General features: G+C 36.0%; 1 protein-coding gene across 1 annotated transcript in view; it reads left to right on the plus strand.

The window, feature by feature from the left end:
- ptc (protein patched) overlaps window positions 1–24,792 on the plus strand; it is a 48,336-nt gene that overhangs the window by 11,324 nt on the left and 12,220 nt on the right. Inside the window, exons 2-3 of the mRNA XM_088205384.1 lie at window positions 6,776–6,968; window positions 24,181–24,595. Coding sequence (XP_088061510.1) covers window positions 6,776–6,968; window positions 24,181–24,595 — 608 coding nt within the window. The remainder of the gene's footprint in view (window positions 1–6,775; window positions 6,969–24,180; window positions 24,596–24,792) is intronic.

The following is a 24,792-nucleotide window of genomic DNA, read 5'->3' on the forward strand; positions in this document are numbered from 1 at the left end:
CATGCTTAATAACTTTTGATCAGCCGTTGTACATAAAAGCACGTGAAATCGTAGCAGCTTCAGATGCTAACTCAGACTTGTCCAGAGTAGTTGTGAAACTAGGAGGCTTTCATATGCTTATGTCTTTTATTGGATGCATAGGGTATATAATGAATGGAAGCTGAATCAAGGAAGCTCTCAGTACAATTTATGCTTCGAATTCTGTCGACAAAATGTTGGATGGTCACGCTTTTGCAAGAAGTATCAGAGGCCATACGCTATTAATTTTTGCATTATCGATGATGATTTTTGAAGATATGGAGATTGAAAGTTATAATGCTTTAGATAGGTTCATTCAGCAGATAACAATTTGCGATGTTTCCTATGAAACTGTGGAAAAATGTGCAGGTAGCTCTGGCTCCGTAGTTCACATAGCGTTATCCTATAAACGGATGCGCGCTTCCCACTCCCCGCGCTATATCTCGAAAACCATTAACCATACGAAGAAATAATTTATAACAAACTTGTAGAAAATTTTATTTTATAAAAGTTTTGTAAAACATCTAATGACATGCAACGCAAAGGAGGCGAGATATTTGCAAAAAAACGATTTTTATGACCTTTGACCTTTAATATCTTGATTAGCAGACACGATATCTTATGAGACTTTTCACACTATCTTTAGAACGGCAAAACAAAGGTCTGTGCAAAATTTCAGCTTGTTATCTTTCATTCCGAGGTTAAACCCTTATTTGACTGGACTATATTGTTTGTTTTATATTTACGCCTTGTCCGATAAACAACCCGCCCACTATGCAACAGCCACGTTATGAAACTGCGTATTTGGGTTATTCAATCTTCTCCGATCTTCGCCATATGGCGAACGGAGTACACCTATATACGAAATCACTAACCAGCCAATATAATATGTCACCTGCGCCGTTAATGAGCGATTGCTCTATTCTCGTATCAGATTTCTCGATTCTCAGCCATCTGCCGAGTTCGTTATTTTCTCGCCAACGCAACGGCGATCTCGCCACAATGCGTTCAAAGATTCCAAAGGAATTGTTCCGAGAAGGTTTCAGAATAGAGACGTAGCTTTCAATGGCCGCTATTGTACCTTTCCGCGACGAGATATGTCTCTATTATATTTTGCGGGACCTCCTCGCGTTGAATTATATGAGATATTCGCTTCTGGACCTGTTATTATCATCATCGTTTGGCCGGGAAGTTATTAAAAGCTATGACCGTCCGAGCTTCCTGTGTCAAATGGACGTTCTTAGAATGTCAAGTAGTTTTTTCGGCGGTGTCGTTATGGGTTCAGAATTTAGATAAGATCATTACGCAACGCCTAATGTCTCAATCAGATTTTAATAATAATAAAAAAAAAGTAAAATTTGTATTCCGTTACACAATGTTGGTAATTATACGTTTTCACACATTCCTATCCGACACGCCCAGATCATCATCTTCTCTCCACTGTATCATTATAGTGTTTTTAGAGTTTGCGGTTGATGCAAAAATGATTATTGTGAGCGTGTGTGTTCTAGAATTTAGATATTTGATTATATATGTGGGATATCTATTACTTTCGTATGAAGACATCATGCTATCTTAGAATTTAGATTAGTAGATAGTTGATAATATTAATTAACATATATAAAATACTAAAAGTTATTCTAACAGGCTTTTATATCGCCAATGCTTCTTGATTGTCTTGCAATACAAAATCATAAATTACCTACTTATTGTATTATAGCTTTCAATTGGCAAATCCTTATTGAACTATTGTCTACGTTACGTCTTCGTGCTTATCCGCCATTGACCGACAAACGCAAGAAAGTTGACGAAGGTCGGTGACCAGCCGTCGCCGATGCCAGCTGACCTTCGTCCATCACCTTCTGTTCTGGACGTTCCTTATACTTGGAGCAATATCGCGAATCCTCTGCAAACATCTGACCGAGAGAGGGAGAAAGAGAGAGCCGCCTCGATTTTTGTTTTGTACGGGGGACCACACGCGGCGGGCCGGCCCACGAGAGACCCGCAACTCGCAGACGGACCTTAATTTATATTTCCGAAGAGCAAAACGACGAAGAGCCCGACAATTGTTCGCGAGTCGTAAGATCGTAAGGCCGAAATGAATGAGTTCGCTCGGCGCGGGTTTGCCGTCACCCCGCTCGTCGATGTCCATCGAGGCGAGTCGGCGAATTTGCGAATTTTACCGCTCGATATCGAAAATGAAGATGTTTGGAAATCGCTGGACATTATTAGGCCGGTGGCTGTGATATGCGGGCTCTGATTGATTTAATTTAAAATTATATAATGGTTCGGTATACGGGTAATTGAGGCGGAGAGAGGAACTTTGATTGAAAATATTCTTTTAAAACGATTAGATTTAGAAGGATCTCTACACAATGCTATAAACTAGATATTTGCAACAAAGATAAGATATTAGATTGAAGCGTAAAATTTTACGGGTTTAGTTTTATATTTTGTTTTTTTATTACAAACAAAATTATATCAGTGGACAACGCGCGATTAAATTTCTGCCCTGTAATTTGTTGTTCGGTAGGAGGGACGCACCTGTACGTGTAAAGACACGGGGCAGTATCAACGCCTCTTTCACTTTATTTCTAAAATATAAAACAATAATTATCTCATTAATGTTTTTATTTGTTTCTAAAAAAATGATTTTTTTCAGTCTATTCTTGTTAATCGCTTCTCATTGTTTTTGTTATTGTAATATATACACTATTTTTGGAGTAACAACTTTTTTTTATATTCTTCTACTCTTCGCAAAATTAGTTTTATTCGCTATCAACGTCTACTTGTTTTTGTCTAATGACTAGAGAATAAATAATTTATAAAGTAGAAAAATATAAATTTTATGTATTAAAATCTGCTGTAAAAAGAGCTGTAATTATACAATCTATTGATGTAATGCGCTCAATTATTCGATTTATATATATACAGTAGACCCCCCAATAACACGGTAAATTGAAGACGTGCTATTTGGATGCCCGTTACTTTGTGTGTGAGCGAGCAACATATTGCAAAAAATTGTATTAGTATTTTCTAGCACGTCCCCAATATACCGTGTTATTGGGGGGTCTATTGTATTTAATTTAGCTTAATATTCATATAAAATTAATATACCTAGATTTTTTGAAACTACTAATACTTATTGGCCCCTTTAAAGGTCTTACTTCGGCCCTGAATAGACTAGAAAATTTACCAACGCTTTGTCGATCCCGAAATAAAATTGTATAGATGGCTAAAACAAACTTGAATGACATTTCGTTGTGGACAGTTTAACTGTTTAGTTATTATGTATTACTAAGTAATATTGATAATTTAAAGTTTATGATGAATAATGATATTTGCATATATTATCAGAGCAGAAGTGCTTTAAACCCCTTTATCATTAAAACAAATTGTAATCTTATTTATTGCTCATTATTAGGGAGTGCAATACCGGTATTGGGGCACAACGACTTTCGATACTACCGGTATTATAAAATTAAATACCGGTAGTATCGAAAAAAATCCATTCTTAGAACTACCAAAACGACGATGCACATATTGCTTAAAATCAGAAGCAGAGAATAAAAAAATGCTCATTACAAAAGGTCATAAGCGACGGCAATTAAAGTCGAAATTTCACTTTCTCGTTTATTATATTTCTCAAAAAATGTACGAAGATGACAATAGGTAATACGTTTTCATTCAATATGTTCAAAAAAATGTTCCGTTTCTTGAATTTTTTTGCAGAATTCGCAAGCATGTATTAACATTTTAATTGCAGTAGACCCCCCAATAACACGGTAAATTGGATGCCTGTTACTTTATGTGTGAGCGAGCCAAAGAGAGGGTATCTCACCACGCGCGCCTGATTTGTACGTTCGTATTATAAAAAAATTGTATGAGTATTTTCTAGTCCCCCAACTACACGCACCCAAATAGTGTTATTGGGGGGTCTACTGTATATTTTTTGTGCATTGAAATAATACAATGTATTGTTTTCGACCATTGTGACGCATTGGGGTAACCTGATAGGTTACAATGGTATTAATTTAATTTATATAAATAAACATTTATCAATATCTTATATGATTAACACAGCAATAAATCATTTAGTTCGACTTTGAGTGAATGGATATTATTTATTATTATCAAGTCTTTTTTACTACCAACTAATTAAATTAAGAATAATAATGTTAATATCGATATTATTGCAATTCCTACTCATGGTAAATAAACTGCATTCTCTTTCCAAATTAACTAAGACTAAACAAATATTTTTGATTATTAACAGATGATTTAATAAACGCGGTAAATCGTTCTGGGCATCATTTCAAGTCAATTATTAGATCGATCGGAAGACATACCAATCCTCCCATTAGGATCATAAATTTACAGTTTTTTAATAAGTTAAAAAATACTATTGTTTGTAAATAAATAGGCGGGTCTCGATATAGATGCTACCAATTTTATGTCATTGATTCTGTGTTTGTGAATATTTAGAGGAGGATCTCAGGTCTTCGATGAAACTCTACGACTCTTTTCAAGTCTCGAAAAGAGTTTGTCATATTATGTAATACAAAACGGGCTCAAGGTGTAAAGGATAACATGTCCATCTTGTACCTCTTTGCGGAAGTTTTGCTATTTATTAAACGGCTTAAAATAATTTATTGCCATCGCTACGAAATAGCTGCTACACAGCTGAAGATCGATTGTCCTGACGGACCGTGTGATATGGATTGTTATATGATAATTCCCTCCCCTTCCCACAATAAAAAATATTCCCCATATTTATTGACTTGTGCTAATGCAAAACTATATATCGTTCGTTGCCATTGCTTTTAACCCATACGTATATTTTCCGATGTATACGAGTATTTGTAGTATATTGTACAGGTAAAATAAATCATTACCAGTTAATATATTTTCTAATAACCATGGCTAACCTTTCATCCAAATCAAATTTAATATAAGTTTATGATTTATCAAGTATGTATGTATGTATATATTAATTGTTATTGTTTGGGCAACTTTAGTTTTATACACGATAAATCATTAATGTTTGTATTAGACATTTTACAGCAATTGCTGAATTGTATATTATAATAAATTCCAAGATATAAAACAGGATGTTTTTTTATATAAATTCATTGTTTTTGGTTGTGGTTTTCCGGTAGTTCGATTTTTATTATTCTTTTATGAACATATAATATAATAATAATATAATAGATACTATACTTCCATATCCTGTTGCATTGACGCAAAATACTGGATAGCTTCAGATTAAAAATATCACCATTTGGTATTCTACACGATACCCAACCAGGTATTATGTTACATCAGTCAGTCCGACGGAGTACTACAAAAACCAAGACAGATCATCTCGTCGGCCTTCTTCTCCATCGTCTCCTCGCGCTCGCGTGCCTCTGCCTTTGCTCTCAGCGCGAATGGAATGCACTCTCGTTTTTTGCGATTTGTTTGTATTTCATTTTATGCCTATCGTCACTTGCGAATCCATTACGGCTCCGACATGCCTTATCCGGCGCTGTGATCTCCGCAATAAATCTCTCGGTCAGATTCGATCTGTACCGGTGTGTGATGCCGTATCTCTCGGCGCTTCGTATAAATCAAAGGTTGCCTGAAATATAAATGGCCTTTCGTTCGATCACTATACGTTATCCGTCTGTGATTTGTATAACTGTGCACGACTGATTGTAACGAACTCGTTGCGGAATGGGTTTTGTGATGAACAATCCGATGGGTTTTGATATCATCGATTGTATATTAGATTTTCATCCTGCATATTCCGTGCCGGATATGAAATTAACACACCTCAATGTGGGTCTACCAACTGGGTTAAATATTATTTTGCGCTCACTGTTATTAATTTTACAATGTAAAGAAATAATAACAAATTTGCATGTGCATAGCATATGTAGTGACAATATTGATAAATTCATTAAAAACAAGCGTCTTTCATTCTTGATATAATCAATTCATAAGTTATCGGTTTTACTACTGTCTAACTGTTATGCAAACTAACTTACCGCCACAATATATCGTCAGTGGTACATGTGTTTTATTTAAATTTGTATGCTAAAAAAATTGTCAACAACGTCAACAGTATAAAAACCTAATTAATGCATCGTTTCATATGCACGCTTATAACGTAGCGCGAGTGTGACGCATACGGAATAACGGCGCGATTATGCTGATTTTCAACACCATGCTGCTATGGTGGTCCGTTTTCTTAATGGACAAATTAATAACGATTATAATTTATCCGCATGTAAACGACACTTTTTTTTTCTACGTCACGGCAATACGTCGGTTCTTTTTCATGTCGCTCGGGTGCGGTTTGCTCTCTGTCCGTGATTCAGACAGTGGCGGACAATGAGTATGGTTGCGGTTTTATAAACAAAATTTCGTTATGGTTCCGGTCAGTCATAGATAAAAAAACGATAGCGCGTGCCGAAATAATTTGCTTAAGACTTTCTGCAAATAATGAAAGGCAAAAAAACAAAGGGGCGTAGTTGCATCAATATTGTTGATGAAGTCAAACGACTTGTCAGGTCGCGAAGACCATCATCATCTTCTGCTGTACCCCCATTAACCTCTTAATTTATATTGATACGCACCGTTGCTTGATGATTATTTATGCCCGGCCGTCAGCGTCGTCGTTAACGATGACTTATGACCGCAATCTATTGCTGTGTGTGTGTGGATGTGTATACCTCTGCGAATGTTACAATGTTTGTTTATATTTATTTTGCAGGGACGGATCGGGGGTGATAAGACTGCTCTCTGGGTCAGGGCGAAGCTCCAAGATCGACTCGAGGCTTTGGGTAGAGTGATACACAGGCACGCCGGAAAAGTACTGTTTGTCGCTTTTCTCCTGCTGACCACGTTCTGCGTGGGGTTGAAGTCTGCGCAGTTACACACGAGAGTCGACCAGCTGTGGGTGCAAGGTTGGTCTAGTTTTATTTTGTCGATAAAAAGAAAGTGAAAGCGTACAATAGAAAAAATCGTCTATTCATCCGTCGTGTTAATCAGAAAGTTGCTTTTGCTTTTGGAATGGATTTTTGAACAATTAATGCTTTCTTTTCCATGTCATATTTATTTACCCAACATAGACCTAAGCTTTCAACAAGATCTACTTTGTACACATAACAGGAAGTTGTATTTTAAATGTTCAGTATTTTTCTCTCAAATGTTGTGCAGACAGAATATTTTATGTTTATTATACTGACTCCGAAGAGCAGCAGTTCAATACAATTAAACTGCGGGAGGTCGGCAGTATCGTTTCACATTCTAATCTTCTCTAATGCACAATACGACCTTTGCTTATCTATCCAGATAGTTTTATGGTGCAGATATTGAGCGTCCGCTCGCGTAATGTATTATATATATTTTTTGCTCCGTCTGCCACGAGAGACCACACGCGAGACGGCGAAACCTCCGCACTTGTACACATACCTACGTATGCTAATTGTTGCCGAGACGTCCAAGACCACCTTCGAAGACGATGAACGTCGCAAGGTCGTCGTCTTGCGGTTCGCCCGCTCCGCTCTCGTTCACCGCGTCTCGCACCGGAAGAGGTCATTTCCCATGCGGGTGTGTCATCATCATCCCTCTCTATGGTCTCTTTGAATAGCGCCCAATGCACGTGCCTTCCCCCTTCCGTTGCGACTTGGAACGCTTCCTGCCGCATCCATGATGATGTATTTAATTGTTAGTTATTTACTAGATCGAAATTGTCCACGCCGATATTGATCCGTTCGTGCATGAGTAATTTGTAATGCGATTCTGGCTTTGTAATGTCATGCTTATGAGTATCTATGTAGATATTTTTGTACGTGATCATCTGTCCAGTGCTCGATGATTCCCCGTGGATTATTTCATCTAATACTTATAAGGATTTATTGGCGATGATTTTGGCGACAATCCAGTTAATGCGTGATCGCAATGTCGTAAACATTCAGGCTTATGCTATTTTTCACTTTTATAGGCTTCCCATTGATTTTCTTTGTCACAAACGTTCAAAAAAATTTCATTACGGCGCTGTTTTATACATAAACTTATCCAGTTATTATCATAAAAGATAATGAATATGTCAATTTATATGAGGGATTTTAATATTCCGTTCAAGCAATTTTCAACCTTAAAATATATTGAACAACTGTAATATAAGGTTCAAAAGTTGATGACATCTAGGTAAGTCATCCGCGCCTGGGGCTTGTGAAATGCGATCAAAGGGTTAATTTTTGTTGTATGAATAATTGTCAATTATTAAATATGTCTTTCTGGGTGTGGTTTCTGCTGGTTGGCTCGTGACATTGGTCTACATATTTTGATCGCTGTGAGCAAGTGTCTTTTTATATAAAGGTGCTGTTGAACCGCTCCAACGAAGCAAAAGTATGTCTACCGCGTACGTCTTTATAAGAGAAACCATTGTGGTTGTTCTCCGATGATTACAAAAACATGATACAATGCATATCTTTAACGCTAATGATTTTCAAAAATCTGCAAATCTGCACAAAATTATGATTTATCTAGTGTTTTTGTGTGTAAAATCCGCTTTCAATGAAATTAACTTGTGATTTGAAATACACACGCAATTCTAATGTATAGAAAAAAAAACATTTTTAATCTTGGATGGTTTGAATCATGTTACGCTGGTAGTCCAATCTGTTTTCGCTGGTAGTCCAATTCGAGTTTCTTATATTGCCGGCACTAGAATCTGACAGCTGTCAATAATCACGCGTGTTCAAAGTGTCATGAGCAGTGGAAGAGGTTCCAGGCGTAGGTCAAGTGCAAGAAGGGAGTAAACTATTGCGTTTGTACATCGTCACCAAATATGTATGATTTAGTTTTTTCTTAACCGCATAAAAGTGAAACCATGTAAAATAAGCAGTGTGTAAATCGAAGGATAAGTGTATGTATCAAGTCATTTATATATTCTTTATGACTAAATGTAACATTAACTATCGAATGAATGCATTAAGAAATATTTTATTTGAAATACTTTCAATGCTTTATGGTTTTTCTGCTTTTTGGTGTTTCACCGCGCCTTAAAAATCTAATAGATACTTGGATGGTGATAGCGCGATTTTATATTTATATTTTAAGTATTGATAAACTGAATTTTAGTCAATAGGGGAGAGCGCAAAAATAATTATCGTTTCTCAGAAGTCAAAAATTCACGTCAAAAGCAATAAAATTGTGTCGGAGCCATCGCAGTGGGACTTTTACGTATACATCTGATGCACTGTAATTTATAACCAATTTGCAGTTCTTGCCAAATATTCTGATGAACATAAAAATACCCTAGTGCGTAAATCTTGAAAAAATTACAATGCAAAAACATCAGACTTCTTCCATACAATGGCAGTGAAATGCAGCGAAGCATTACACTGGCTGTTCATTATAGTTTCCTAGTACTGTATGAACGAGAGTTCAATCCCTTGTGACTTTCAAGGACCTTGTCAATAATGGCATCAGTATATTATAACACCCATAAGCGATTAATGAGTCGAATTCCAGTTACAGTTTCTTTTCTTTTCTGGTTCACTTTCGTTATAAAATTATAATGTCCATTGTGCAAAAAGGTCTTGAATAGAAGCCCTCGTCAGTGTCGTCAACGCCCACTTTCTCCGGCACACACTGTAGCACTCCTACTACTGCTCTCCTCAGGTCTGATGTCTTCATCGAGATGCGCCTCGGGGCCTTTCTCGGTCTTTCGATTCGCGCTTAACCCTCGTGGTGTCACGACACGACTCGGTATACCGTTAAAAACCGGTCGCCGAGGGGTTAAATCGCCCCGGGCAATGTTTACATAAACATCATCATTGTGTTCTCCGTTCGACAATGCGCCCCGCCGCGTACTAAATTCACCGCTCACGAATGCCACAGGGTGACCAGATGGACGTAATAAAGTTAACAAATCACACACACACAGAGACAAATATTAAATAATACGGTTACCCCCGCAGGGCGCACGACTACGTACGTGAATACGTAATTGAACATCTGCCTCTTGTTCTCTTTCGGATGCTGGTCGTAAATTGAATCGCGTACTCTATAGGCAGGTGGATCTATAGTTTGACTTTGGAATATTCTTGGTTTATCACAATTATTTTTTGAAAGAGCCGCCACTGTAGCACTAGTATTTTCCATCAGCAGCTTTTTCGTAATACATCGGCTGTCGGAGATATAATTATTATATTTATTTGAAGAAGTCATTACGAAATTCTCTTTCACTTTTTATTGATCTTGTTGTTTGATAGATATTAATTTGATTAATATCATAATTTTGTCTTAAAGCAGAATTCTATATTTAATTTAATAGAAGTACGCTAAAAAAAGTCAGTTAGCTGCAAAAAAACTGTTTTCAAGGGATTTCATTATTTTAGCACGCATTCGAATCGAATAAACAACGAGGAACATCTGGTGTAACTTGGAGATTTATCGATTCTAAGTAACTGCAAAAAATTTTGACCCGGCCAAAAAAGAGTGGGCATTTTATGACCTGCTGGGGCATAAAATTAGCATTTGTTAAACTGTTGTTTATTGTTTTTACATATTCAAATTTGTGAAAATGTATATATTTTCAAGCGCATTCGGCTTAAAAACCACACTACACGAACGGTCCTTCCATCGCGAAAATGCCGCCCCCAAGCAAGTGCCGCCCGGGGCGGTCCGCCTCTGTGTATATATAATACATACATCTTTTTTATGGGAACTTAATGAATTTAAGTGCTTATAAGTTATTTAAATAAAAGTATAGTACTTTGGGAGATGTTTAAATATTAAAATAAAAAGTATTTATTTTATACCATTTGATACCCAAAGGAACATATTTCATAGAAACATACCCAAGCTTGTATACAATATATACGCAAATGTCATCCTTCATCAAAAATCACACGCCTATATTTTTTGCTACCTTTTCACAGGAACATCATATATAAAAGTATTGCAAGAATTCGGCATACACAACATCATTCTTTGGCGTCCAAAATGTGGCGGTTGATCACAGGATTAACCGTGAAAACACTAGTTCTAGGAAACTTTGATTTGTTCGAAGAGTCGCGCTGCATCAACGATTTCAGGGGCATCACACCTTGAATATTTAAAAATAATCAATGAGGGTTAAATCTGTGCCGACCTGTTGCATTTCTTCTTCTTATTCGGGCGTGATTTAAGATCTTCACTGAACATTCATTGTGAGTTCTTGCGCGAGGTGTCATCGCCCACGCTGTGCACGCCTTCGATGCTCCGATGACTTTATTAGGCGTGGGGTGAGTCCCTTGATTATAAAAGTTTTTCTACGCATTTTTTGTCTAACCCCCTCGAAGGGTCTCGATCAAGATGAAAAAAAATGTCCTAACGTCTCTATTGTCGCACCTTTATGTTCGTCGTAAATTTGTCGCTCTTCGCTTTTTATAGCATTATATCTTAGAGTCAAGATGTGCGTACTTTCCGTAAACTTTGAAGGGTTCAGATATCCGATATGTTCTCGCTATCGAACGAGTTTTCAGAATGCTTTGCGATGCTGGCGCATTCTGCGTTTCCGTTAATGCGATATGCAAGTATTTGCTTCTCGGAATAAACCTACGTGGGAATGAAGCAAGTTTTTGTTTTAATGAAGGAGTGAGCGTTGCTGCAGATTTTGTAATACGTAAAATGTGTAGAGAGCGAAAGTAAAAAAATACAGGAAAGAATGGCTATTCTAAAGCTGATCGATCAAGTTGTTGCACTTATGAAGCAATACAGGCATTCGAGTTTTGTAAGATAAAGTTGCTTTCACATTCGAATTGGAATCAACATAAACTATTGTAATAGTATCCGGTCTGATTTTGATTACGAGATTGGTCTGTTAGATATAACACTTATTTTTATGTGATGGGATATGCTTGTAAGTTCATATTTTTTAAGATTTTCTTGCCATTGTAATACATCAAAACCCTGCCATGCAGGAAATAAATCTTATTCGGGTATCTGACACTAATTCTTGTGATTAGAATATCCCTTGTCGTTATTCTTTAAATTTTTCTCCCAGGAAGTGTTTGTAGTGTGGTCTCTTGCTAATCATACAGAATGTCCGCCTTTTTAAAATAAATCAGGATGCCCGTCATTATGTTTTTAAAAAGGTTGATCGTACTGAAATGTCAACGTATGGTATGAATATGTATATATTTTTATCTTAGAATTGTCCCCATCGTTATCAATATTGAGCCACATATGTGAACATATTTAAACTGCTGTGTGCATTCCTATCGTTCTTGTGGGGGAGCTCCGTACCTTATTTCCTTGTTTTTCTTCCGTCGCCGATTTCAAAGTTACCCTTTACACAAACATTTATACGCGTCGAGATAAAAACGCAATGTAAACACAGTGTTGTACAAATTTCGTCACGGAGAGAAAAAGATTTTCACAGAAAATTTCGTCGATCGTTAACGGTCGACCATCATTATCCACGGCGGTCGGTAGCCCTTTGTCAAGCGCGTTTGATCTGATCTCAGAGCTGCAGCTTCTCGTTCTTGTTCTTCTGGGAAATGTTTGCTTTAGCGCTCGTTTTCGGCAGGCGTGTCAGTCATCCACGATCGCTTAATTTTCGGTTTTTGTGCGCCGATTCGTGCTTATCCGATCGGCCATCGTGAGCGCCGAATTACTGCAGTGTCAACAGACAGGTATATTAAAGTTTCTCACAGTATAGCCTCCTTCTGTGCTGTTAGCGGGCACGTCATTCTGTAGGAGCATTATCTACCCTTAGAATTTCATTATTTAACAAAATCTTAACATTAAAAAAAAACACCATTGACTGGCCAACTTTTGCCCCCCCCCCCCGACCTTTTGGAAAAAGCTGAAATGATTCTAAACCAGAAATTTTCGGGTTATCCCTCAAATAAAATACAGTAATTTCAGTGAAGTCATATTCAGATATTCATTAATAAATATATATTTTTACTAGTGAAATTATAATTTATCTGGCAGGTGTTAGTACAATTATATGATTTCAACTTTTCTATGCGTTGTTCTATATACATTTACATAATGAATGAAATATTTTATCAAAATATGCAAACTGGAACAAAAAACCCGTAACCAGAAGGCTTCCATATTCGGAACATAAATAATTCCTGTATTTATGATTACCTAAGAAATGTCATTTTTATGCTATATCTAATTGCTCTGAAGCTTCATCTAAAATATTAATATAATAGTCATCATCTTCACTACATTCAAATTCACTTTTGATAGCACCCGCTGCATCTACCGAGCGATCTTTGGCAGACCATTTTTTATTATTTCCAGATGTGAATGAATAGGTATAGTGGGAACGCTCGTTACCGGCGCGACGGCGCCGACACGATTTTATTGCTTTTGACGTGAATTTTTGACTTCTGAGAAGTGATAATTGTTTTTTGTGCTCTCCTATTAGTCAAAATTTGATTTATTTGTCCTCATTAAATTTGTAATATTATTATAAAGGTCGTAGTGTAAACGCCAGATTACCGAGCGTTCCCACTGCGACGGCACGATTTTATTGCTTTTGACGTGGATTCTAAACACGGGTGAATTTAACTATGAAATTGAAATATTTTAAAAACGATCACTGGCTATCCAACTTTTGCCCCCCCCCCCTCCCGGAAAAAGCTGAAATGACGTCCCTGGCTGCGAGAATCTACTCACTTAGCAATATGGATTAGGATCGGTAATGATCACGTACTTGAACTCGCTTAACCTTTAACATACAGAAACACAAAAAAACAACAACCTGTTACTACTGAGCGGGGTGCAAATTAACCCCATCAAATTTTCGTGATATATACAAATATGATGAATGTATTTTTGAAGTTAGCTTATATACAAGTAAATCGATTATCTTAATGTGTGGCAAAAATCTTGCTGTACAATGCAGTTTCTGAATTAGTTTAATTTTGACGCTAAAAAAATTGTGTCATTGTCATTTTCTTTTTGCATCCTGTATTAAAACATTGTTGCGTTTCTCAGTGCGTATCAGTTAAAGTATAAATCTTTTTCTTGTTTGTTCAAATTGAAAGCAAACTTTGAATTGATTCATGGAAGATGATCAAGATCCCATTCTTCAAATCCTGCAAAATTGGTTCCGAGTAAGTCTCCAAAGTGCAGAAAAAATGTATGATGATGGATGATGCGTTTGTTCTGATTTTTTGCCTTCAAATAATTTAAATATTATTTTTTCTAAAAGTGCATCTACATTCTATTAGATTCACTCTCCAGTCTCACGGGACAAAATTAGATTCCTTCAGTTTCTAGACGCAGACATCTGTTCATCGGCGTGTCGCTTGATTTTTTTGTTCATACAAAGCAGATGGGATTTACCTGAGTGTACGATCCACCGGGGACCGATGGTTTGCCTCCGCTGGCGTCGTTGTAGGCATCTTCGTAGTACGCACGTTCCGTAGAGGTTCGGTCCGGTTTTACGCGACAGTCTCCAAATATAAACGACTGGTGGGTGCCGGTTTGCGCGCGCGCGCGATTCCCCATTCATTATCGTTCGGCATTGAGAACGTCCCTGGTTTTGGTTCGATTCCAAAACATCAACCACACATGTCTGTAGTCCCTAGCTGGCTGAAACTAACAGGGTTGACAGAATTTAATATATTCCATCATATTTATTTCCGCTCCAAACAATCGTGTGCATAGTTACTCTTTAGGACCCTGCTTTTAACGCATGGGAAATAACGTTTCAAATTTAAACCAACTGTCAGTTCATGATCGAATATTGTAATGAAACACTTTAACAGATGCGTATACGATTTTAAGCAATATGTACAATCTACTCATCTTCGTGTCTGACTGTAAACTGTACTTTATACCACACGATCCATAAACATTTATTACAACTTACGTGCCATCTGAATGCTACCTAAATGTTTGATGTTTTTTTTATATATTTTTTAAAATAAAAGTAACGGCGCCTGTATTATTAAAAAAATATTGTATTAATAGTGACATTAATGGGTACAGTTCATTATTGCTATATCACTAAAGCGCTCGAGGAAAATTGCGATATTAATCAATTAAAAAGCAGTCGAGAAGAACTAGTGTAATTTGAATAAATTAAAAGCAATGTTTTGACATGGACAAGCATCGCGTATTGGACATTATGTTTATTTATGTGTCGATAATGTCAGGGTAATGGAATCAATTTTTAATGTGAATTGCTCTAAAGGTTTACGTATACTTCATTTGTATGTCTGTCTTTTGTTATAATACCTGCATCTATACGTAACTTGAATCTTTGTAAGACTGTCTCGCTTTAATTTGTTACCTGAGATATAATAGAATGCAATAATATCCAGTAGATTCGTTTCACCCTTAAGCTTGTAATGTTTTTCATTTTTTCATTCTTGAATGGCAGAATATTTTTTATTTTCCATTTAATGGTTTGCTAAAAGATGCGCCTTTCTTATTCATTCGTATATATACTACTAATTGATTCCTCGTTGAAGAGATTTTATAGCATTAATTTTTACTTTTATTTATTCATGATATTCAAGCTTCAATAAAAATATGATTTTTATGGTTGATTATTGGCTCGACGAAACTTAATTATAAATATAAATAATATGGATGTAAATGCACATTCGTGTCGGGTCATTTTTTGTTGATTACTCGTAAACAATTGATATATTTTATTATTTTAATGCTCCATTAAAAGTTATATGTGGTGAGAAGCTTAAAATCTTATCGCGTCTGACCCATTTTTAATGACTAAATTGTCACGTGGTTTAAGACGCACATATGCGTAGCCCGACGCGAATGTGTTAAACGAGGATAGAGTGCAAATCAAAATAAATAAAATATAGAATTAGTGAAAGTGTGTTAATATCCTCTATTTTGTGTTAGATGATTAATTTTTAAATAATAAAATCCACCGAAAAAAAAATGGTGAATATTATTTATTAATATAATATGAAGCACACAGATCCGTGCAGAACGCTCTGAAGTTAGTCGCATGCTAGTGAAGTAAGATTCAAAATTGTTTCTATTCCCTTTTTCTGCACCAAACGTGCGCATTTCTTCTATTTCATAATTTACTTCTTGTCATTTTTTATGTCCATCGAGTGAGCCTTTTATTTTTGTCTGTGCATATTACAGCAGTTGTTTCCCCATTGTCATTTTAAATACACTGCACTACTGCGATTGTGGTCTTATATCTAGTTTTTCAAGAAGCTTAATAATATTTAGGATTAGATTCATATGAAGAAATTACTAATAGAAATATAATTTGGCGCTATTGTAAAAAAATTATTGTTAAATTATCGTTAATTTATAAAAAAAGAAACAAAAACGCAGACTTATGTGATATCCTGATACATGCGGCCCTCGACTTTCGCACATAATTGGTTCCTGATCATGTGTGCAAATGTTGAATGTACGAAAGTCGAGGGAAGTAAAAAAAAATTGAAATTGTGTGTATTTTAAAATATTTATTTATCGAGTAAATATAAGATGTTTAAGAGGCGTTTAAGAGACACGTTTAAGTGGGGTTTGCGGGTGTTTCCTTTGAAAAGTTATCAAGAGTTAACTGTTTTCCACTGTTCTTTTTCTTTTCTTCATATAGTATTTTATAACATGTTATGTTTTTATTGATCGCCCCACGTACTTGAGATATGCGTTTTCCATTGGGATCACAATCTTCCATAATATTTAAAAATTTGTCAATGTACGTGAAGGCTTCATTCATACTTTTCATTGTTAAAGAGTTTTCCAAAATAAACCTGTCTCATATACATTAAATATTTGGCTAGAGGAATATTCTACATCTTCAATAATTTTGGATAATTAGGAAATAAATTCTTTTGCAGCATCTTTATCCGCATCAGCCGATTCTCCAGTAAATTTAATATTATGAAAAGAATACCACATTTTAAAATTGTAAAACCAACCGTTACTTGCTTGAAAAACCGTGTTAAAATATTTTTTTTATCTATCCTTCCAATCTTTGTGCAAACTAAGAGCTTTTGCTTGAATAATTGAAATACTCAGAGGGACATCTTTTTGATGTTGGTCATCGACCATTTTATCCATGTTTTTTTTGCTTTGTTTTTTTTTGGAAACATATCATTAAAGATTGTGGAAATATATCTTTATTTTCCACAATTTTGAACGTATTCTTTAATTATATTTTTATTTTGCAAAATTGAACATATCGTAGACCTGTTCATACCTGTCATACGGATGTCCGATTGAAGCAAAAGATTCACCGCTATCAGAACGTTTTTTAAAAAAAAAATTTTTTTTTTTTTTTTTTTATGTGCGAAGTAGCGAATTGTGCGTAAGTCGAACGTTCGAAAGTCGAGGGCCGCCTGTATATGTTAATTTATTACTTTATAGCATTTTTATTTGTTTTAATTATATACAAGCAAATCAATAAATATTAATTTCGTCCAATTACATCAATCCTTATTACATACCATAAATTACGCCAATAAAAGCGTCTGTAGTTTAACAATAAGTGCTTGGTGGCCGCAATTAGGGCGGTAATCGCGGCGCCGTTGACGATTCGCATTTTTTTCATTTTCTTTATCCTTCCACCCCGTGTGGCAACCCTGATTTATGTGGAACTTCGCGCATACCTCAAGACCACCGGGGCTGCGCGCGTGTGGGCCGTGCCTCTCTTTCGCGCCCGTCGCCTTTCGCGTGCTCGCCTCTCTTTCGCACGCCGCATCGGCCTCTCTTTCTCCCGACGCGGAGCGCCGCTGTGCTTCTCTTTCGCGGGCAGACGTCGCGAAACGTCGGCCGCGACAAATTAATTATTGCAATTAATTAATAAAAGAGAGCCGTCAATTTTTTTTGGTCGTCGCGATTTTCGTGCGAGCGAGTAAGAGTGAGTCATTCACAACGATGCTCGCGGCCTTGCGGTGGTGGCGTTGTTCTATTATGAGAATCAGTGTTACAAAATAATAATAAAAAAAATATGATGTCATGTCACCACTGCGTTTCAACGCATGCAATGATTTGAATATTTTTGTGAATAACCGGCGAGTTTGTTTATTATACCAGTTTGTCATATTCTTGGCAATTAACACTAATGCGCTAGTTAACGCATCGCTATGCTATATCTATCAATTAGCCATTTTCCGTTTTACCGTTACACTATTTATGAAGCTGAGATAATCTGATGAGTTGTCTGTGTTTCAAGCAATTAGCAGGATTTCTCAGGGCGTTTTTACTACATTAGCAGATAATTAGTATTAATTAATCTTATTGGTTGCACAAATTTTTATCTAAGCCTTCTTCGTTGTAAAAACTTTTAGTATTAAGTCTCATGTTATTTTTTACATTGAAAATTAGTCAATACTGAAACAAATAAAAATTATAATAAACACTGTAAATCGTTTTGGGCATCATGCCAAGTCAATTATATTATCGACCAGGAGACACGATATGATGATCGTCTCGTTAGGGACATCTTTTCTTAAATAAAAATTCGAGTCCATTTTGTATTATATAAAAACTTTCAGCATTTACTGTCAAATATTCAAAAGCTTACATTTGACCGATAAACATTTTTGAACGATTTTAATCAACTAGGTTTAATTACATTGGATACGCATTTACCTGCATTTTGAATTAATAAACATTAAACATCACAATAAAATGCACTTATTGATGATGAAGCAAATATGAAACAAATGGATCGACTCAATGCGTGTATTGTAGTAAATTTGCTATGATGATGTTTTTAGGTAGATGAAGTCATGCATAGAACAAAATATCATCTCAACTGATACATTATTATATTAACCATAGTGTAGTACCGTACATAACATTTTTATTAATTAACTGAATGTATTAATATTGCTGATGCAATTTAATAATTAATGTTTCTACTGTATTTGACCGACAATAATATGTCTTATACGTTTTGATCGGTCCATTTAAATATCTGTATTAAGGTCTTCGCATTCTGTGATCTGCAGCTTATTTTTTTTTAAATACAACTAATATTTTATTACTTGGATTTTGTTTTTATTAATTAATATTGATATTTTATTAGTAGTTAATATTGAAATGACTGAACTAAAAATAGTTGTTAGAGTAAAATCAAAATATTTGCTTAGAGTAACATTTCAAAAATAAACATGTAGATGCGTGCACCATTGCACGCCTGAGACTTAGCACTATTCATGCGCCATGGAAATCACAACGTAGCATTATTTATTCGCACATAAGCTATTGTAATATTACATTATTTAAAATATTATTATTACTGAATGTAAAAAATATATACTCAAATTTGTATTGAATCTGTGAAGGCGCCAGCCAACTTGGTAGCGCCGTCGTCGCCGCCACAGCACCGATTTTGTTAATCGGGCGCCATAATGGCGTAATGATGTTTATTTATCAAATTTATTGACCAATAAAGCCGAGTGCCGGCGGTAGTTGACCGCTGCGCTGCATTTATTTCACGCTAATCTCGAGTCTCGCGTCTCTTTCTCGCCCACGCTCGCTGCATAGAGGCGTCCCCGTCGCGCAATTCGGTGTCAATAGTCAAATTGACGATTGCACCGGAATAATTGGCGCGCGAACTCGTTCGCCGGTGTAAGCCAGGGGTAGCAAAACTTTATTTTTCAAAATTTTTTCAACGGTTATTTCGGTCTTGTGTTTACGGATGTGAACCCGAGCCGCGTTGTTCCTCCTCCTTCTCTTCACAATGTTGTTGTTTTTGTGTGTTGCTGTCCCGGTTGTTTTATTAGCGCGCGTCAGTGGAGATAAGCGACTCTCGGAGGTCCGACCTTCCACAGACGACGCAGGGTTGGGTCGCCCGTGTCTATCCATATGTTTATGGCATGCGGTGGAAATTAATAAAAATGTAAATGAACGCCTATATTTCACGTTGATGGAAGGCGCAATTTAGAGGAGTGTGCGTTTTGCGGTCGCAACATTTATACTGCGTCGGACAGCCGCAATAAAGCTGTAAAACTGCGGGGAGATTGTAAAATTATAAAGGTAGAAAAAAAATGATTTCGTTTCGCTAATGTTATGAGATTTACTTATTTGTATATATTAAGAACACGTTTCATACAATGAAGATTTGAAACATACTCTTTTCTTGCTTTGCTTAAGAGTTTTCTTGGAAAGGATTAAGTGAAGTTGTTTTCCGTTACTTTCTATACTGGAATTGTTGGAATATAGTGTATCTTTTAAAAGCGTTTAATATAAGCGTTATTATTGCGCATTATAATTAATTAATGAGTGGATTTAAACCGCGTGTTTATAAAATACAACAATATTAAAGTTTTTCGTATATATTTATTTCTCTTAAATTTAATAATATATCATGCATAAATTATTTTTTTCAATGTAATTTGTTCACTTTTTTTATATTTGCCATTGATTTTTAATTGGGTAAGAGTATCATAATATTTTGCGCTTTGCGCTCATAATCTTGCGCTTTGCAAACATTTAAATATTTATCGTTTGCTAAACAGCGCTAATGTTTTAAAATAAATAAAATTGACCAATCACAATAGCTAATAAAATAAAACATGATTTTTGCCACAAACTGGGAAATGTTCAGGCAGATGCTAAATTATCAAATTAGCTGTAATATTGTTGGAGGACACTAAAGAATATTTTAACAACATGTAGATGTAAAATAGTATGTAACCCATAATTACGAACGTAACAAAAAAAGAAACTGCTCAAAAAATATAGAAGCCAAAATAAGGTTTTAAGAAAAAATTATAAAATACTAAATCATCTATTGATAAATCAATAAAATAACTGAAAATCACAATAAAAACAGAAAAAAATCAATCCAAAAATATTTAAAGAGTTTAACGCAAACTCATTGTGGAAAGTCACGAATAGGATAAAAAAAAGCATTAGTAATTCATACCACCGATCAGAATATTTAACGGAAAACGGGCTAGAGAAAACAAGATAAGATCTAAAGCATTTGCTTAACATCTAGAAAGAACCTTCTAACCTTTCTTTTAGTGCAATGCTTTAATTGATATAGAAAAAGAAATAAAAGACAACTTACATAAACTCACTTCTTTAACTTGACTTTGGGAATTTTAATCTTAAGGAGGTTCAATCTATTATTAGTAATAAACTGTGCACTTAGAATATACCAGGATATTCGTCTTTAAATTACTTTAATAAAATAATCATTATTTGTGATTTGTGACACCTTACACTAATTTAAAGTAAAGTTTAAATACTATAATTATGATTTTTAGATTATACAGTGGTGCCTTGACTTACAAGTTTAATTCGTTCCTTGACGGAGCTCGTAACTAAAATTACTCGTATGCCAAATCATTGAAATACATTGAAATGCCACTAATCCATTTCAATGGGGAAAACTTAGATGGATTGATGACAATTGAAATGATAAATACATACTACCTAAATTAATGATAGTTTATTTTTAAGCTAGGCAAAACGTTATTTGCTCGTATGTCAAAAAAAATGCTCGTATATCGAGTCAAATTAAAAAAAAAATGCTCCTATCTCGAAAAATTCATGTCACGTCACACGTAAGTCGAGGTTCCACTGCAATTAACATTAAAATTTAATTTAAATTTATACGTTTATTTGTGAGATATTATATTTTTTATAATCAACTACCTTAAATTAACTTATTTATTATATATCAAAACATGTATATGAATTTAGTTTTATTATCCTGATTGTACTTCATATTTGAAATTGTTTTAAAATATATTAATATAGTGGTTTTTATTTGAAATAGTATAATGATCCAATAGGACAGTTCTGGTTTTATTCGGATATAATTTTTTGGCCAGGCTTGTTCAACCCTGACTCGTCTTCGGGTAGGCCGCGTCCGTCACCGGGCCAGACCTCCCTCGCCCGCGGCCTCCGGGTGGCCCTGCTCGTGTGTGTGCATTATAAAATTGAACATATCACTTATTGTTATAAAATAATCTTCCGACCGCTAATGGGAGACGGGTACCAGATACCCGATGGAACACTGTTACGCATATTATTTATATAATGGACGAATCACGGAATCGTAACCCGGTTCTAATTTTAGAAATTGATTCGAGAAGAGCGCCTGCGGGCGCATAGTCGAAATGGCTTCATTGTACTTGCGGGTCTGATGATTTTCGGTGCCTTATGACTAAAATATAATAACATTACATTAGTAATACCATATAAAAATGTAATACTATGTTTCCGCTAAAATGTTAATTGTCCAGAACGCGCGTTGGGTGCCGAAAAAGAGCAGTCGCGAAGCTTTTATGACACAGGTTATGCCTTATTTGAAACATAACTAAAGGTATTGTAAGACGATCCATTCCTTACTAATTGCGAAGAATTCTTATGATCGATGAGAGAAGTAATCAAAGTTAACGTTGTATAATATCAATTCATAATACGAATCTCGCAATCGTTGCACATTGTCTCACGCTTGTGCTTATTTCTGGAAGCGTTTCGTAAAGTTCGCTCCTCTTTGGCCATTTTAAGCTCTCCCTGCTCAGAATATAAAATCTATTCTGAAACAACTGGAAAGAAGCGAATCTGTGGTCACCGCAATCTAAGATCTGAGATGCGGTCGGCGACCAGCAGACGCCCGATTAAGGGGTCCGAAAATAATTTCGATTGTATCTGATTATATGCCCTCATATGTTGTGCATCCACTTTTTTGTTCTTGTCAGCAGCAGCCAGCTATAAATAAGCTAGGGCTTGTTCGACGTTTACTTTCGATGATGCTTCTTGAAAACACCACCGCTCGGATTGAGTCATTTCTCGGTCGATGTCCTTATTATACAACACCGCAGAGACTTGTAGTAATAATATATCCATTCTCACGTAATGGGCGCATTCCCCAGGTGTTTTGTTGTTGCTAGTCAGCGTTTGGGTCCAGGTCGTCGGTTTTTACGGGTAATTTCGAAAATTAACCCTTCGAACATAGACGTTCATATTTCAACCGTTTAATAGCCGCGTGCGTGGGAATGCTTTCGAGCTTAGATGCGAAAATTCTGATCTACGAGCCATTAAAGAAGATGACGAAAGGAAGTGGAAAGCCATCATTTCTCGAACACGTTTTGAAACGTATTGAAAACTTTTGCTCCAAACAATTATGGTAGTACTTCTACATTATGCTTTACAAGTATTTTAGGTACTTACCAATATCTGGTGTTTCTATCATAACCAAATTAAAATAACCTTCAAATTGCATTCTGTAACTCTTGGTATCTTCATCAATGATTAACAAATTAATGTTTAATATTTACCGGACAAAAACTATTTTTTTTTATTGAATCGACTGTGGTTCAATTATTTAAATATAATTTGTTTAGGGATACCCTGTACTTGTTACGTATGTTGGGACCACTACCTGAAAAAAAACAATCAAGAATGCAACGATAAAAGAAAAAAATATTACGCTCTATCCTTATAATAGTAGAAATTTTATCATCAAGTCTTTTAAAATGGCTTCAAAATATATTGGGAACTACAAGATGCCTTTGGACTGTAATAGTAAAACCATTTTTGGGCATTTGCATTTCTTCGCTTAATGAAAATAGTTGTATTTTGGAACATTAGGAGAAAAACCGTTGGCAAATGTGATGCTATATCTATTTGTTTCCATTGTCTGGAATACTTTCTTTTACCCTATTTTTTATCTTCTACGTTACCAATTGTTTTTGAATTTTGCGACTGTTGAAGAAGTTTTTCATTTGTGAAGAAAGGGGTCCCGTCCCCCCCCCCCGGAAATCTCGTACTAGTATCCCTAATGGAGAGTACGAGTGTTTAGTGGTGCCATTAAATATTTTAACGTTAAAGTGCTTTCCAAAGCGATAAACCTTTCAAAAGTAATTTAATTGATTTGGTGCCTTTACAGGTAACGTTTCAATCGAGGCGCAGGGTTGCCACATTACAATGGTTTTAGAAAGCCGAGTTTGATCGTCTTTCGTGGTATTCACGGATTGCGCGTTGTCCGCGCAGCGTTTCTGTGGCATTGTCAGCTCTTCTCCGAGACGTCTTCATTATGTTAATCGTTGCACCTTTCCGACGACAATGGAATTCCGGGGAAGAGCCGCGGGTGTGTCCTCCGTCGGTTTTGTCCCTTCGATCACAATAGGGCTCCGGATCACACAATCGAGCGGAATGTAGCATGTTTATTTATCGAAACGCTTTTTGCAGAGGGCGGTCGGCTGGAGTCGGAGCTGGCGTACACCCAGGCCAAGCTGGACGGAACCAACGGGATGTACGATGGCAACGAGGAGGGCGGAAGCAACAGCAACGTCGGCGGAGGGACCGCCGCGACCCACCAGCTCTTCATGCAAGTGTCCAAGGATCCGACAGTGTCGCCCCTGGGATCCAGGGCGCTGCTGGGACACCTGGAAGTCCTTCGCAAAGCCTCCAAAGTCACCGTCTACCTTTACGACCTGACCTGGGATCTGAAGCACATATGCCAGAGGCCCAGCTATCCGAATTTTGAAAAATACTACATAGAGCAGATCTTCAAAGCTGTCATACCTTGCACGATAGCTACGCCGCTCGACTGCTTCTGGGAGGGATCAAAGCTGATAGAACCTGAACAACCACCTACCGTACCGTGAGTACACAATTTTAATTTATTTTTTAAAATAGTAAAATACGATTACGACAGAAATTAAACGAATACATTTTTTTTAAAAATATTTTATATATTTAGACATTGCAAATTTACTCTATCTTTATAATTTATAATGATATATAAAATTTATGATTTTTTAATGAAATTCTCAGTAATTTTATTATTATATGGTCAGT

This window comes from Plectrocnemia conspersa, unplaced genomic scaffold (assembly GCF_051122295.1).
Source record: "Plectrocnemia conspersa isolate PC_06_02 unplaced genomic scaffold, ASM5112229v1 ptg000002l, whole genome shotgun sequence".
NCBI lineage: Eukaryota > Metazoa > Arthropoda > Insecta > Trichoptera > Polycentropodidae > Plectrocnemia > Plectrocnemia conspersa.